Source organism: Salmo salar, chromosome 06 (genome assembly GCF_965601325.2).
Source record: "Salmo salar chromosome 06, fSalSal1, whole genome shotgun sequence".
In the NCBI taxonomy this organism is placed as follows: Eukaryota; Metazoa; Chordata; class Actinopteri; order Salmoniformes; family Salmonidae; genus Salmo; species Salmo salar.
Genome location: NC_138296.1, coordinates 23,762,367 through 23,779,392, shown reverse-complemented (window position 1 = coordinate 23,779,392; position 17,026 = coordinate 23,762,367). Strand labels below are relative to the sequence as shown.

Below are 17,026 nucleotides of genomic sequence, written 5' to 3'. Positions count from 1 at the left end.
CATCTTATTGGCTTCCCAAACTGGTTTTCAACAGGATATGGGGGATTCTTTCCAGGAACTCACTTTCAAAAGACCAGTTCTTTAATGTTAGTGCAGATGTAGGAAAATAGATGGAGAGACTGAGGTCATTTTATACTATTGAGATACAGCCTTAACAACACAGCACTCTCTATCACACTCATCATCAGGCCACTATCTTGGGTTGAGTTCATTAATCACCAAACGGTAGAAAACGGATTGAAACATTGTGGGACTACCTAGACTTGTCCAATATGAAGCGCTCATATTTGTTCCCCATTGCAAAAAAATATTCTAACGCTGTGCCCCAATGAACAAATACTAATTAGCATTGATTTTGCTGATAGCTTGAGGAAAGTTTTACTTACAGTGATTGTGATGTGGTTGTCTTGGCTGAATTAATGCACTGGATAAGAGCATCTGCTGAATGACCAAAATGTAAAATGTAAACACGGCCCTGCTGACAGTGGGCCAGATCCCTCTTCTTGTCTCAGGGAGGAAACCTAATCCCTGTTTGTAACAGTTGGCCATCAGTCACCTGGCCGCACCTCGCTGGCATGCCCAGGGCGGACCACTATTAGCCAGGGAGCGCTGGGATAAAGCCAGCCATTGTCCGGGACCATGGGTCCAAAGTACCTGGAGAGCCCGGAGTGCTAACAGACCTGGAATGCCAATCTGTTGATAACCGTCAACCAGCTGAGATTTCCTATATCTATACAGCAGGTTAGAGGGAGTTTAGAGGAGCCAGTGAGACTCAGTCTTGTTTAAGCAGACACACCATTTTTATATCACAAAAATATCCAAAATGCATCCTGAAAAATGTTACTCCTCATTTTGGTCTCTTTCCTCAGTGGAATTAAACTATTTCTGAACTGTTGCCAAGTTCAGCTATTACACCCAGAATTCTGTGTCAAACACCATCAATAGTACAGCATCTGTCATGTATCTACTCACACATCTTTACATCTTGATGTAGCCCTGCCTAAACTGCAGCCAGCATGGCTTTTATTCAGTAATACCACACAAAAACCTGATAAAAAGAACCAAGTGTGTGAAATAGTGTACTCCATAAGGGGGTCTATTACCCCCATGCTGCTCCCTGGCTTGGGGCCTTCTGAGTGGGGAAGATGCTGGCGCTGGCTGGGTTGTTTATTTGGGAGCTCCAGGGCCCTAGTCCGGAGGAGCAGAGGTTAGCCAGGTGTCGCAACCTCCAAACTGACACGAAACCAATGGAACCCCATATGGTATGCAGGGTTGGGGAGTAACTAATTACATGTAATCTGTTACATGTCAGGGGTTACAAAAACAGTTACTGTAATCCGTTACGTTACCAGCAAAAATATTGTAATCAGATGACAGATACTTTTGAAAAACTAGGTGATTACTTTGAGGATTACTTTTAAATTCAGAAAGAAAATCTTTGACACTTCTCTGTTTTTCAATGATATTCAAATCAGCATTGAAAACATTTAAGATTGTTCCACCTGAGCGAGTCTGACCACAAGTCAGGGGTTGATGACACACCAAATGGGTTTGATTGTGGGAAAAGAGCAGAAAGAGGCTTTTGTAGGCTACAGTTCAAGCTATCTCTTCCAATGGTGCGACTGCTGTTGGCATCCAAAGATTATCCAACTTGCATAAACGCTTGGAGGTAAGGATGATAGCAGCGGTTTAGTCTACGGCGATACAGATATCACTTGTTATTATTGGTCAAAGCATGCCATTCCACAAGCCAGCATTTATTTATCAACTGGAATCAATGAGCCCAATCAGTCCTCCATGACAACAAAATCATAAACAACAGAGTAGGGCTGGCTAATATGTCCTTAGTTTGGGGGTTATGCTCTGGTAAAACAATGTGGCTAATCTATACTGATAGACTTTGGTTTTTAATGTAAGGATATCATTTAATCATATTATTATATGTAGTATAATAACAAACAAACCCATAAAGTAAAATTTTACATCCATATATGGCCAGCTATGTAAACTTGAACATTGATTTATCCTGAAATAGATGTCGTTCAATTGGTAACGTACATGTTTGTCTTCTTCTAATGCATTTTAACGTGAAAGTAATCTAAAAGTAACTTAATGAAATCAGATTACATTACCGAGTTTGGGTAATCCAAAAGTTACTTTACTGATTCCACTTTTGGACAGGTAACTTGTAACTGTAACGGATTACATTTAGAAAGTAACCTACCCAACCCTGACTGTACGGCTGTAAGGCCAACTTAGAAACACAACAGAAACATAACAACAACAACAACTGGAAACAATAAGTCCCAGGTCCCAAATCGTTTTACCTGGGACTCATTGCACTACTAGCCTGGCTCCAGATCTGCCAGTGCTTTAGCCAACTCCCCTGTCTACCTTGGTTAGTTAAGGCATCCTGTTGATATGCAGAACTCAGTGTTTGCTAATGGAATAATAAATTGAATTTGGCATGGCTGACACTTAAATAGCATAAGAATGCTCTGACTATAGCTAGCTTTCAAGGATAATTTTATAAAGATTATAGCATGAAACTGTCTGGGCAAAAGCCCTGTGTGTGTGTGTGTGTGTGTGTGTGTGTGTGTGTGTGTGTGTGTGTGTGTGTGTGTGTGTGTGTGTGTGTGTGTGTGTGTGTGTGTGTGTGTGTGTGTGTGTGTGTGTGTGTGTGTGTGTGTGTGTGCAAATGGGGGTGGTTGGGTGTGTGATGATGCTTAATTTATTTGAAGCGTGAAGATATTTCACTAGAAATCAGAATGCTGAAGAGTGCGTAGGATACTATTTCTAGTGAGCTGGGCTAGACTAATATTGGTCCTTCTATTGTAGAAACGTAATTACTAAAGAGATTACTAAAGAAATTACTAAAGATAATTATATTATAATCAGCTTCAGGTTTTACTATAAATGTAAGTGTGCCATGTGACCAACACATGATGCACGTCACACCCATAGATGGTATATATAAAGGTCCTAACCATAGATGGTATATATAAAGGTCCCACCCATAGATGGTATATATAAAGGTCCCACCCATAGATGGTATATATAAAGGTCCTAACCATAGATGGTATATATAAAGGTCCTAACCATAGATGGTATATATAAAGGTCCTAACCATAGATGGTATATATAAAGGTCCCACCCATAGATGGTATATATAAAGGTCACACCGTTAGCCAACCTGTTGCTGCTTATCTATTTTATTCGTTGATAGAACCGCGTTTTTATTCAATGGGCAGAATTGAACAGAATTTGAGTATTTTTTTATTGAAAAATACCTGCTGATTCCTCACAATTTATGGGCAGGGCGAGCGCAGGGGTGTATTCATTACGCCGATTCTGTTGTAAAATGTTTTATAATATTTAACAGAAACCGTTTACTCCAAACAGAAACAGTTTACTCCAAAAGTTTTGCAACGAAACCTAGAGTTTCCATTGGACAAATTCAGGTAGGTCCCGCCATGTTTCGGTCCGTTTGCTTCCATTTGTTCTTAACCCGTAAACGGTTTCCGTCATAAGAGGTAATGAATACACCCCCCGCTCTGTGGTTGTTTGAACAGTGTGCGCATCGGTTTGTTGTGAGTCAGTCACGTTTTCAGTGAAGGAACGCTAAATAACTAAATCGCAATGATGAAAAAATATGTGAAGCGTATTAAATCAGGTAATGAACGGACTTTCCCTGTTAATATTTTAGTTTCATTGGGATTCCGTAGGGTTTTTGTTTTATGTGACACAGTGATTCCGTTTTCAACTTGATTTTTGAATAGCGTTCCTCAAACACTTTAGAAATCAAATTGTAGGCATACAATTTTTTCCAAGAGATGAATCAAAATCTGAAACGCTTTCCCCTCTTGTATGTTGGTAGCCTTTGTGATTGTGATATATACTGATGCATATCTTGATGTTTATTAATCCATTCATTATATTACTTGATTAATTTACAAGGCAACACAATTCGTCTGTGTTGACTGACCACAACATGTCTTCTCTTTTCCAGCACTAAAGAGGTCGTTTGAGGTGGAGGAGTCTGACGTCTCCATCAACCCCTCCCCTCTGTCCCGTAAGACCAACCTCCGCTCCTCCACCTCCAGCCAGCGAAGCTTCCACGACCTGGGCTCCTCCCGCAACTCTGACTACCCCTCCAGAACCTCACCTTCTGACTCCAACCCCTGCTCTCCCAAAACCAGCCTGAGACGCATGGAGCTGTCCGGGGGCGTGGTAGGAGGTCGTGCCCTGGATACAGCCTACACCCGCCGGACCGAGATCTCCATTGAGGTGTCGTCCAAGCAGATTGACAGCTCGCCCAGCCCAGGTATCGCCCGCTTCGGCCTGAAGAGGCCCGAGGCCCAGAGCCTTGGTTCTCGAGCCGGAGTCGTCCCAGAGAGCTCCACCAGCTCCAGCTCCAGCTCGGCACACAGACGGGCAGAGATCTCCCTCTCTCGGCCCCACGAGCCCCCCGGGGCACCCAGGAGGGGGGACTCCCAGCCTCCCTCAGCCACCCGGATCCCTGACCCCCCTCAGAGGAGGACCGACCCCACCATGGCCAGTCCTGTCGAGGGCCTTACTTCCAGGAGACCCGAGATGCCTGTCTTCCGACAGCCAGAGATGGCAGCACCACCTCCGGTCAGGGTGGTGGAGAACAACAGCCACCCCGCAGCGCCCAGTGGCCCCCTGCCCAGCCTGGTGGAGCCCAGGAGTGAGAGGACACAGCCCCCGGTCAGCGAGACACCCGTCGTCAGACCTATAGAGAGTAAGTCAATCTAATTCTATGTCTGACACATCTATGCATTAGTCTCTAATGCTTGTTCATTTCACCTCTGTGTGCTCTCTCTATTTTGAAGACTGTATTTCACAACTGCTCTGTGCTGAGAGAGAATGTAGAGAAAGTAAGAAGTACACACTTGTTTTTTTAAAGTTCAGGGGTTGCTCCTTTGATTTGATCAGAATCATTTGTGTTGTAGAAGGTCAATTGCATTTGTTTTCAGTGCTCACACCCTTTCAAGACAGTTTAGATACACAATCTGTCTTATTTGACATGTGAATAGTCACCTTTTACTCAGACAAAGTGCAGCCGAACTCTGCAAGGTGACAGTACCATTACAGATGGTTTCTCATGAGCTCTTGCTGCTGTGCTGTCTGGATGTCTGACTGGGAATATTGGGCAGAGTAATGATGAGGATCCCAGCTGAGGCCCAGCAGTAAAAATGGGCTCAGCCAGTCAGTCAGTCAGTCAGCTAGCCAGCCAGCCAGCCAAGTTTAGTGTACTCTAACCATTACATCCGGCCCTCATGAAGGACTGAATTGAAGCAGACAGAGGTTGACATAGCTGTGAATTGTGAAACTGAACTATACATGATGTGGTACTCCCTTGGTTTTCATTTCAGATATTCCTGGAAGTGATGTTTTTACAGGGTAGACTCCGGTGTTAAGAATGCAGTAAAGTAGTGGTTGTGTTTCATAGTTCCTGGTCTATACTTCAGCTATGTCCTGTGTAGACATGCAGTAAAGTCCTTCTGTAAAGATGGATCATTCAAAACCAGAATGATAGATAGCCTTCCTTTCCTCTGTCTAACCTGACCTAGCCTTGAGCTTTTTGGGGTTTGAACTAGAGTTGAGTGATATGGCCACATTCATATAGCTATAAATTGACTTAGGGCTGGGCGATATGGCCAGAATATCACATCGCAGTATTTTTGACGGTATTTGACGGTATTTTAGGTTTTTGAATAATACAAGTTCTAAATATGCTTTATGAGTAATTCATGACACTAGGGTGACAACAAATACATTATACGGGATTTCAATGGGGCTTTCTCCATTTATACTCCAAACAAAAATACTTTTTAGCATTTTCATCAATTTCTGCACTTTTTACTATAATTTCCCCACTGTGACTCTAGTAGCAAATGGAATAAACTATAAAAACACACATTATTCACATAGGAGTTGCGTATCACATTTAACAAACCAAACATACTGTTACAGAAGGTCAAGAAACTCAAACCGGTCCGTGCATCATTACCGGTGTGTGTATATAGTAAAATACGGTATACCACCCAGCCCTAAATTGACTGAATGAATAGGATAATGATAAATTGAAAGATACATTTATAACATGAATGTGAACCACTGCTTTTTTAATTGACTCTTTCAAGGTAGACTTCGAGATTTTGGCAATGAGATCCTTAATCTACTTCCCCAGAGTCAGGTGAATGCTGGATACCATTTTTATGTCTCTGCTTGTAGTTTGATGGAAGTTGCTAACTAGCACTAGCGCAATTGCTAACTAGTGTTAGCACAATGACTGGAAGTCTATGGGTATCTGCATTTTCTTGCAAACCTACCTCTAACTTATTTAATATTGGACACAGAGGCATAAAAATGGTATCCAGGAATTCGTGGGTCTCTGGGGAACTAGATACAATCCCGAAGTATCCCTTTAAACTACTACTACTAGTGTGATGGCTGTAACCATCTATTGTCCCATTAACAATCACCCATATTAACAAACTGAATTTATTTCAAACTTCACATTTCTCTAGTAGGGCCCTACGTTATACGTTATTTATCGTAATGAACGATATTAGTGAAATACCCACGCTAAGTGGTTGGTGTTAATCATTTGTGGTTTATAGTCCCAGCTCTAGTTTGAACTTTGAAGCACAGTGACTAATGGTAGAAGTATGCTGTGGTGTGAAGGGCTGGTGTACGTCCCAAATGGCACCCTAATTCCCTATGAAATACACTAGTTTTGACGAGCCCTATGGGCCCAGCTCAAAAGTAGTGCACAAATTAACATAGTAGGGTGTCACTTGGGACACAGCCATGGTTAGCAAAGCCTTGAGATAAAAGAAGAACATTCTGTGGTGCTTTTTCCTAAGTCATATGTCATAATTTTAGATGTTTCTGGGGAAAAGTACCTGTCATCCTACTGTGGCTAGGAACTGTGCACTAAGAACTATGACTATGATTCAGGCATACCAAACCTTCGGCCCATCCAGTTTTAAAGATGAAAAGGGCAATGAAGTCAATGTTATTTCGGCTTCCGATTTGCCTTTTGTCAAATCACCACAAAAGCCTCAGATGGGACTGTTTCAACTTGAAGGGTCAGGGAGGTATGAGTGAGGTCATGAGTGTATGAGTACAGATGATGCAATGTTGACATTGTGGGGGCTTGAAGGCTTCCTATATGTAGGCCTACCTCTCATTAAAGGTCTAAGTAGCCTTGACTTATTCCTGTCTCCTCGTGGGAGAGGTCTTAGGTTATTGTGGGGGAAGTTTAAAGGGCCACTTTACCACTTTTTAATCGCATTCATTATCTCCAGCACATACTGTACCGGTGTGTTATGTGGTAATGAATATGAGGTTCAAAAGTGTTGAAGTGCCCCTTTAAGTGTGATGTCAGACTTGGCGTTGACCTGATGACCTCGTGCCCCGTTCTGAACTATAATTTGTTATAATGAACAGACCCGGGTGATGCCATAGTAACTCCATCCACTATGAACCCTTACTGTACTGATGATGAAAATAAAGTTACAAAAACAGAATTCAGAATATTAGATACATTTGGTGGTGTTATTGTGAAGCCCCTGTGAGGCAGTATGGTGGTGTTATTGTGAAGCCCCTGTGAGGCAGTATGGTGGTGTTATTGTGAAGCCCCTGTGAGGCAGTATGGTGGTGTTATTGTGAAGCCCCTGTGAGGCAGTATGGTGGTGTTATTGTGAAGCCCCTGTGAGGCAGTATGGTGGTGTTATTGTGAAGCCCCTGTGAGGCAGTATGGTGGTGTTGTTGTGAAGCCCCTGTGAGGCAGTATGGTGGTGTTATTGTAAGTGGAGCTCCTATAAGGTGGTTGTGTTCATGCTGTCTGTGTAGTCTGCTCCAAGGGAGACACAGGCAGCTGGTAGGTGTGACATTCCAAATCTGGAGTCCATAAATGTGCAGCATAGAAATAGAAACCCTTCAATTTCCATTTTTTTCCGCTGCGCTGCTGTTGCTTCTCTGTTGACTGCTCCTTATTGGCTGTTTCATCACTGTTACAAACAGCCTCTCCGATGGCTGAAATAACTTTCTGCCAATCTACCATGGCCTCCTAGGGCTGTAATATATACGTACACTTGATTTAGCTCACCAGGTAGGCAGGGTTTTCACCTAGGGACCAATGAATGGCTCCAAACAGGGAAAGTCCTGCATTTTGTGTTGGTTGAGTATTCGTCATGGTTATCATACTGAATATCACAGCACAAACTCTTTACTTGGGTTTAGATCAGTATCAGATGTTTTACTGATGTAAAAGTTTCCTCAAATCACAAGAAGGGAAGAACATCTTGAGAAAGGTGGGCTGAGGACTAGTGGTGTGTGGGTGGTGAAGTAAGATGGAACCAGTCCAGGAATCACCCTTTGACCTGCATCATTGGCTAATATTTTCCTCTTGGGGTATTATGAGGAGAGGAGAGAACCCAGACATGACTGGTAATGAAAGCGAGAGAGATTCTGTTTATCTGTTTCACTTGCTTTGGCAATGTAAACACGTTTCCCATGCCAATAAAGCCCCTTGAACTGAGAGAGAGAATCCCAAAGATTGTTTTGATAGGAAAGGGGGTAAGTTCCTCCTGTAGTGAGCGTGTGAGAGAGAACCCCTTTAGAGTGAGAGGGGGTGTTGAACCGAGGGGGAAGTGTGCAGATGTGGGCGAAATGGATCCCTGGTATTCTATAAATGTTATTAGGGAGCGGGAATAAACTGGAAACTCACATTTGACCCCTATAGTCAGCTTAGAGTAAACACATACTGTTAAAGGGGGGTCGGTATGGTTGACTACATGTTGAAGGGGTTAGCTGCTGTGGTTGACTACATGTTGAAGGGGTTAGCTGCTGTGGTTGACTACATGTTGAAGGGGATAGCTGCTGTGGTTGACTACATGTTGAAGGGGTTAGCTGCTGTGGTTGACTACATGTTGAAGGGGATAGCTGCTGTGGTTGACTACATGTTGAATTGGATAGCTGCTGTGGTTGACTACATGTTGAAGGGGATAGCTGCTGTGGTTGACTACATGTTGAAGGGGATAGCTGCTGTGGTTGACTACATGTTGAAGGGGTTAGCTGCTGTGGTTGACTACATGTTTTACTTCTCTGCTTTAACATTGTGTTTGGGACTAAAACGATAGTTTAAACCCATATTCCAGAAATTAATCTGTAGTGATGAGAGGACCGTCATTGTAAACTAGGGGTGAAAGCATTCCTCTGAACGAGGCGTGTCGGCTACTAGTGCCCCCTCTGTGAGATAGTTAGAGGACTGAGAAACAGAATGATTAAACCATTAGACAATACATTTATCAAATAAATGTATCTCTATGGTCTGAGTGACAACTTTGCTGTTACAAGGTTTATGTCGCTTTATTTTCAATCACAGCCAAGCATAGCTAATTCAACCTCCACAATGGTGGGATGGGTGGGGACTCAGACGTTTAAGCCCTGTGTAGGAGGAGTGTGTTTTCAGACACGTTTGGGAAGTATCAGTGAGTTTCCATCCGTATCTTCTATCTTCTACCTCTGGCACCCCCAGTGTACAGCACTGTGAGAGGGCAGTCCAGTGGGACTTTCTCTCCTTTCCCCTGGTGTGTGTGTGTGTGTGTGTGTGTGTGTGTGTGTGTGTGTGTGTGTGTGTGTGTGTGTGTGTGTGTGTGTGGTGTGTGTGTGTGTGTGTGTGTGTGTGTGTGGCCGGCCTGCAGGGACAGTAGGTTCCGTCACGCCCCTTCTCTATTTGAGTGTGACCAACCTGCCTGGGTGCCTCAGGCCACCCTGTCTGTCGGACAGTAATTCAGGTGTGTGTGTGTGTGTGTGTGTGTGCGCGCACGCTAACCCTAACCCTGTGACATGTATTACGGGTGTCTGGCCTAGGGGACAGGTGCTAGAGATGGACTACTGTTACAAGGGTAAGGTACAGGTACCTTTATGGGGGTGGTGTTAAACACTAGGTAATCAAATGTGTTACGTTAAGGTGTGTTTAATTTACCACAGTAAAAATACTTTAACATAGTGTATGGGTAGAGAGGGATTTGTTTTTGCAATCTTCCATTGATAGTTAACTATTTGCAATGGCCAATTTTATTCCATTGGCCATTTTAATTCAACAGCAAGTACAATATGTGTCAAATGTCAGTCTGCTCCGTTACAGTGGACTTTACGGTGTCATAACGTTATAGGTCCATAGTGAAATGCTTCATTGTCAGTGTGTTGCATGGACATGTGAAACATTACATTTAGTATGTGATTGAACGTTTTCAATTGGATTTCAAAGCCTTGAAATGTGTTGCTGTAAAATGTTGGAAGACGTTTCTGTAGGGCTGGTGCTTCCACAGGAAATGATCTCATACACACACACACACACAGCTGCCTATGCCTGGCTTCTACGTGACTACGCAGTGAGCCTGTACGCATACTCTCTTGCTCTCCTTTTGTCTTTCTCTTTCCCTCTCTCCTTCCCTCTCTCTTTCGATCCCTCGCTCTCTCTCCATCCCTCTGGTTTCCTGTTGTAGGACCTTTGTTCAAGTTTCTCTTGGCTGTCAACTGAAGGACTGAGCAGAACCAAGCCAGAGTAAACAGACAAACACACGCCTCTCAGGTGGGGTAAAGCAGCCAGTGCTGACAGCCTAAGGACAGTATTACTGAGCGTGTCAAGGGAAGTATTTAGAAAACCACACACATAAAGTCTATGTGCAGTAGTACTAATCATAAGGACTAGCTTGTATTCTTTAGGCACCAAATGGAAGAAAACAGACTGAACCAATAAGAAACGCTCATTGTTGTTTTCCATTGCAAAACCTTTTGCTACGCTGTGCTCTAATATATACGACCCTGGTTTATTCTGTTGACCTTACTGTGTATCTGTGGAATGTCAACTGTTAGACCAACTAACTGGCACCATATTGTCGGGTGTTTGTTTCTGCTAATGCTCTGTTTGACGGATGAGGGAGGGAAACGTAATGTGAAGGAACGAGGTGACTTCTTAGGTGACTATTAGAAGGTGACTTAACCCCAAAGACAGGACGACGGTAAACCCCTCGCTGATGTCACTGACCCCTCTCGTTACTGTAGCGTGACCTTTCCCTGACCACAGGAAGTAATTTAAGTGTTTACTCATGTTTTGTTGGTTGAAGATGGGAGTCTCTCTATAGCATGAATTGCTTAATCTGCTCTCTAAGGCTGTGTGATGGAAGCTAAGAATTGGGAGAATGGAGTGGGAATACTAGTTCCAGAACAGATAGGAGCCACATATAGACTATACAGTCTTTTTGAGAAAAAAATTGCCAGTCAAGGAGCTCCTTACAGCCAGTTAGGAAGTAGAGCATAGCCTTGATTACATGCTGATGGGCTCTGTGGATGACTAGTTAGCCCTGGACTGGACTGGTGAGGATCTTGGTTGGTAGGCTAGCTCTCCACTGTGAGATGTGGTCATGCAGGGTGACACACAGCCAATAGACATTTAGAAAAAGAAAGAGAGAAATCATTAGTCTGACCGCAAGCTTGTAGTCTCTTGTTGTGTTGTGAGGCCTTTTCATTGTCAGAGGTCTGCTAGGGTGATGTGTGTCTGTGTGCACGCGCACACCACATACTGTGTGCACGCGCACACCACATACTGTGTGCACGCGCACACCACATACTGTGTGCACGCGCACACCACATACTGTATGTACGCGCACACCACATACTGTATGCACGCGCACACCACATACTGTATGTGTCCTGTGTGTCAGCCGAGTAGGAGGACATTCCTGTCGAGAGGAATAAATCCGGGCAGTACTTCTGTCCTTTTCATTTATTTGGTCCACTCACATTCCTCTCTGGTCACATGATGGACATCCTGTAAGGGCAAAGGTCAGGCCATCGGGGCCAAAAGCCCTCAGGAGCCTTGTGAATTCTAATGACACATTGATCAGACTCACTATTATGCTGCTGTGGAGAAACAATTTTAATTAGCTAGTCTGTATGTTCAAAATTAACCTTAAAGGGGCAATCGTAGTTGAAACGATAACAAAGCGATCGCCCTGCCTATGTTTCAGTAAAAAGCTGAGGGATGGGGCTGGAGAAATATAACCACTCTGAAATTCATCAAAAGAGCTACGGATGCAATGACTCATGATATCAACATTTTAACCATGTTTTGTGGATATATAGTGGACTAGCACAAGCTTATATTTTGGGTTCTGATAGGTTACGACAGTTCAAGAATAAATGGGTGCATATCATAAAGTAAAAAAATATATGTAGCAACTACAGATTGACCCTTTAAGCTAGGAGAGCTTTAGCTGCTGATCAAAGTTAGCCTCCAGGCTAATGTGAGTAGTACAGAATAGTACAATTGTTGCTTATCATGGGAATTAGCTTCAGGCTATGCTAATACCGTGAAGTCATTTTGATGACGATTAGCTTGATGCTAGTGGGGTGACTTCTGATCAGAATTAGTGATAGTTCTGGGTGACTCAGTATCTCCCCAAGGGGAGCAGCAGGGTCATGTGCTGACTGGGGGAGTGTTCTCTCAGGCTGCAGTCACAACCTATTAAGATGGTGTTTGTTTCCCTCTCTCCCACATAAAGAGCTATTGATGGCAAGGAGAAGGGATGGCTGAGGAGCTGGACTTGTGCATGTCACAAGGCATGGAAATGTCTTCAGTGATGAATAATTTACAGATGGGAAGTGTGTTTGTTGTTTATGACGTGTGTGTGCCATTCCGGCTAGAGAGAGAAGACCGGAATGGAAAGCTGTCTTTTATTCCTCTGGCCACACAAAATATTTTACAGTTTTTTTGCTTTGTGTTTCTCAGTTGACTAATTGTGATAAAAGGGACTGAATAGAGACTCAGGTTGATACCAAATCCATGCATACAACACAAGATACTACCATAACATTTTACCCTCCCCACTGCCTCACATGTCAATTTGCTATCAGGTACAGAGGTGCCATACTCTGGAGTTCCATGATGAACCAAACTACCCAGTAGTACACTAGGGGTCAGCCTGATGAACCAAACTACCCAGTAGTACACTAGGGGTCAGCATGATGAACCAAACTACCCAGTAGTAGACTAGGGGTCAGCATGATGAACCAAACTACCCAGTAGTACACTAGGGGTCAGCATGATGAACCAAACTACCCAGTAGTAGACTAGGGGTCAGCATGATGAACCAAACTACCCAGTAGTACACTAGGGGTCAGCATGATGAACCAAACTACCCAGTAGTAGACTAGGGGTCAGCATGATGAACCAAACTACCCAGTAGTAGACTAGGGGTCAGCATGATGAACCAAACAGCCCAGTAATCCCCTCCATGTAGCCTAACTCACACACAAACAAAGTATACTAATTAAGAAAAAACATGTTTGATTATCTGATTGATCAATTCATTTTTTACTTGTATTGTTTTTTGGTGGTCTGGTTTTCATATAAGCCCTTTTGGGCTTCCAACCTTACCTGCACAACGTTTTTACCAGTTTTTTTATTTTTATTAGTATGGTTTATGTTTTTCACTTGTTTTCTTTGGTGCAAATAAATAAAACCTAAAACACTCCCAGAAAAAGAAGACACTTCTACAGATAGCATCGCCACAGACAAAGAAAACTGGTAGAGAAGAAAATTCCACTTTAGACTGTTGATACACACACCACATACAGTACGTGTTGGTTTCTCCACTGACATTAACACCTCAACAAAACAGCATCCCATTGGTGCAGCTCTAACAACAACCAGTAGGAGATGCTGTTACACAGGTGGTTCTCTTCCAGACTCAGGTAAATAGGTAGGTATTCCACACAGGTCTTTATCTCTTCCAGACTCAGGTAACTAGGTAGGTATTTTCCACAGATGGTTATCTCTCCCAGACTTGGGTAACTAGGCAGGTATTCCCCACTGTCTGTAAGAGATTACATTACACTTCTTATACATGACTTGACAACGGCGTATGTCCTGTCCTGTTACATTTATGTCAACAGCTTTGTGTCACTAGGGACGACCTGATCGTATTGCAGCGTAGCCATGTTGTCATAGCAATAAGATGGCTCACAATATTGCCTTAGTGTAGGACATCCCCTGTCCACACCATCTGCTTTGTCAGTAAACATTTGGTCAGATTGTGGATCAGTTATACCACTTTACTGTCCTGAAGAAGGCCAGCACAGTTTTTTTACCCAATAAATTACTGGGAGGTAATAGATATGGAGTGTGACTCTTTGTTTTTATAGCTTCCAGTTTATTCTCTGTTAGTCAGCACCTCTACACCTCTAATTTTCTCTGGGTGTGTGCCAGCTCATGATTTTTATTAGACTGTGCTGGCTATGTATATACTGTACAGTATATACTTCATATATGTTGCTAATAGAAATACAGGAGAAAACAGACAAGGTGTGGGTTTTCCTTTCTATTACAATTGATTATTATATAATAATACTTTTTTGGTACATTTTAACCCTTTTTCTTCCCAATTTCGTGATATCCAATTGGTAGTTACAGTCTTGTCCCATTGCTGCAACTTCCGTATGGACTTGGGAGATGCGAAGGTCGAGAGTACAGTAGAGGTCCACCGATTATGATTTTTCTACGCTGATACCGATTATTGGAGGACCAAAAAAGCCAATACCGATTAATCTTTTTTAAATATTTTAATATTTTTTGTATATATATTTGTAATAATGACAATTACAACAATACTGAATGAACACTTATTTTAACTTAATATAATACAATACATTTAGTCTCAAGTAAATAATGAAACCTGTTCAATTTGGTTTAAATAATGCAAAAACGCGGTGTTGGAGAAGAAAGTAAAAGTGCAATATGTGCCATGTAAAAAAGCTAACGTTTAAGTTCCTTGCTCAGAACATATGAAAGCTGGTGATTCCTTTTAACATGAGTCTTCAATATTCCCAGTTAAGAAGTTTTAGGTTGTAGTTATTATAGGACTATTTCTCTCTATACCATTTGTATTTCATATACCTTTGTCTATTGGATGTTCTTATAGTCACTATAGTATTGCCAGCCTAATCTTGGGAGTTGATAGGCTTGAAGTCATAAACAGAGCTGTGCTTCAAGCATTGCGAAGAGCTGCTGGTGAAAGCAGGAAAGTGCTGTTTGAATGAACGCTTACAAGCCTGCTGCTGCTGCCTACCACCACTCAGTCAGACTGCTCTATCAATTCATAGACTTAATTATAATATAATAAACACACAGAAATACGAGCCTTGGGTCATTAATATGTTCAAATCCGGAAACTATCATTTCGAAAACTAAATATTTATTTCAGTGAAATACGGAACTGTTCCGTATTTTAAAGAACGGGTGGCAACCCTAAGTCTAAATATTGCTGTTACATTGCACAACCTTCAATGTTATGTCATAATTATGTAAAATTCTGGCAAATTAATTACGGTCTTTTGTTAGGAAGAAATGGTCTTAACACAGTTCGCGACGATTGCTGCATATACCCTGACTCTGCTTGCACTGAACGCAAGAGAAATGACACAATTTCCCTAGTTAATATTGCCTGCCAACATGAATTTCTTTCAAGTAAATATGCAGGTTTAAAAAAATATACTTGTGTATTGATTTTAAGAAATGCATTGATGGTTAGGTAAATTGGTTCGACGTTCGTGCTTTTTTTAGCGACTGCATTTTTGTTAAATCATCACCCGTTTGGTAAAGTAGGCTGTGATTCGTTAATAAATTAACAGGCACTGCATTGATTATATGCAATGCTGAACAAGCTAGTTAAACTAGTTATATCATCAACCATGTGTAGTTAACTAGTAATTATGTAAAAATGGATCGTTTTTTTATAAGATAAGTTTAATGCTAGCTAGCAACTTACCTTGGCTCCTTGCTGCACTCGTGTAACAGGTGGTCAGCCTGCCACGCAGTCTCCTCGTGGATTGCAATGTAATCGGCCATAATCGGTGTCCAAAAATGACGATTACCGATTGTATGAAAACTTGAAATAGCCCTAATTAATCGGCCATGCTGTTTAATCGGTCGACCTCTAGCCGAGAGCCATGCGTCCTCCGAAACACGACCCTGCCAAGCCGCATTGCTTCTTGACACACTACTCGCTTAACCTAAGAGCCATCCGCACCAATGTGTCGGAGGAAACACCGTACAACTGGTGACTGAAGTCAGAGTGCATGCGCCCCGGCGCCACAAGGACTCGCAAGAGCGCGATGGGACAAGGACGTCCCAGATGGCCAAACCCTCACCTAATCCGGACAACGCGGGGCCGATTGTGTGCCACCTCATGGGTCTCCCGGTCACAGCCAGCTGCAACACAGCCCAGGATCGAACCCGGATCTGTAGTGACGCCTCTAGAACACCGATGCAGTGCCTCAGACCGCTGCGCCACTCGGGAGGCCCAGTATTTTGTTTCTTGTTTTGTTTCTTGTCCCTAGCATCTGTGAGTTTGTTGTTCTTTACTTCCACTACTTTGGTAATGTATACATACTTGACTAAAGGTGTGGAGAGATGGTTTGGGACCAGCAGCAAACCGGAGCCAGGCAGTAGTGTTTTTATGCAGAGGGAAAGTCAGTGAGGTAAGGTCTGGAGTAACTAGAACAGACCTTCCCATTCAAGTTAATGTCATTCTAGTTCAATGGTCTGCTCTACGTAACTCAGCTCTATGGGATGATTCACTGTAGTGCTCTGCTGGGTTTATATCAGCATGTTAGAGGAAGTACTTCCTCCTTTCCCAGAGCTCTGCACCCCTATGACACCCCTATACATACACACACACACACACACGATTTCCTGTCTTCTCTTGTATTTTCTGACAGGATGGCCCAGAAGGATATACTGCTGAGGTAAAATAAGTGTTTTAGTTAAAAATGAACCCCAGGAAGCTTTGTATTTCTGGTGGTTAATTAAACTCCCACATCTTTCACATTGACGACAATAGAGGGCATTAGCTGATTCTGTTCCCACTGTACACTAAAGTTTATACTTTCTAACGTAGGCCTAGAGGTTTCTAGAAACTCTCCAACC

The 17,026-nt window shown here is 42.7% G+C and overlaps 1 protein-coding gene across 3 annotated transcripts in view; it reads left to right on the top strand.

The window, feature by feature from the left end:
* The window catches only part of septin9b (septin-9), a 116,599-nt gene that overhangs the window by 57,188 nt on the left and 42,385 nt on the right, over nucleotides 1-17,026 (top strand). For 2 of the 3 annotated variants that reach the window (XM_045719945.2, XM_045719946.2), the window contains one exon: nucleotides 4,010-4,762. In XM_045719945.2, the coding sequence (XP_045575901.2) occupies nucleotides 4,010-4,762 (753 nt within the window). Of the gene's footprint in view, nucleotides 1-3,558; nucleotides 3,674-4,009; nucleotides 4,763-17,026 lie in introns of those variants that run through there. The other variant, XM_014202870.3, reaches the window with a different exon arrangement.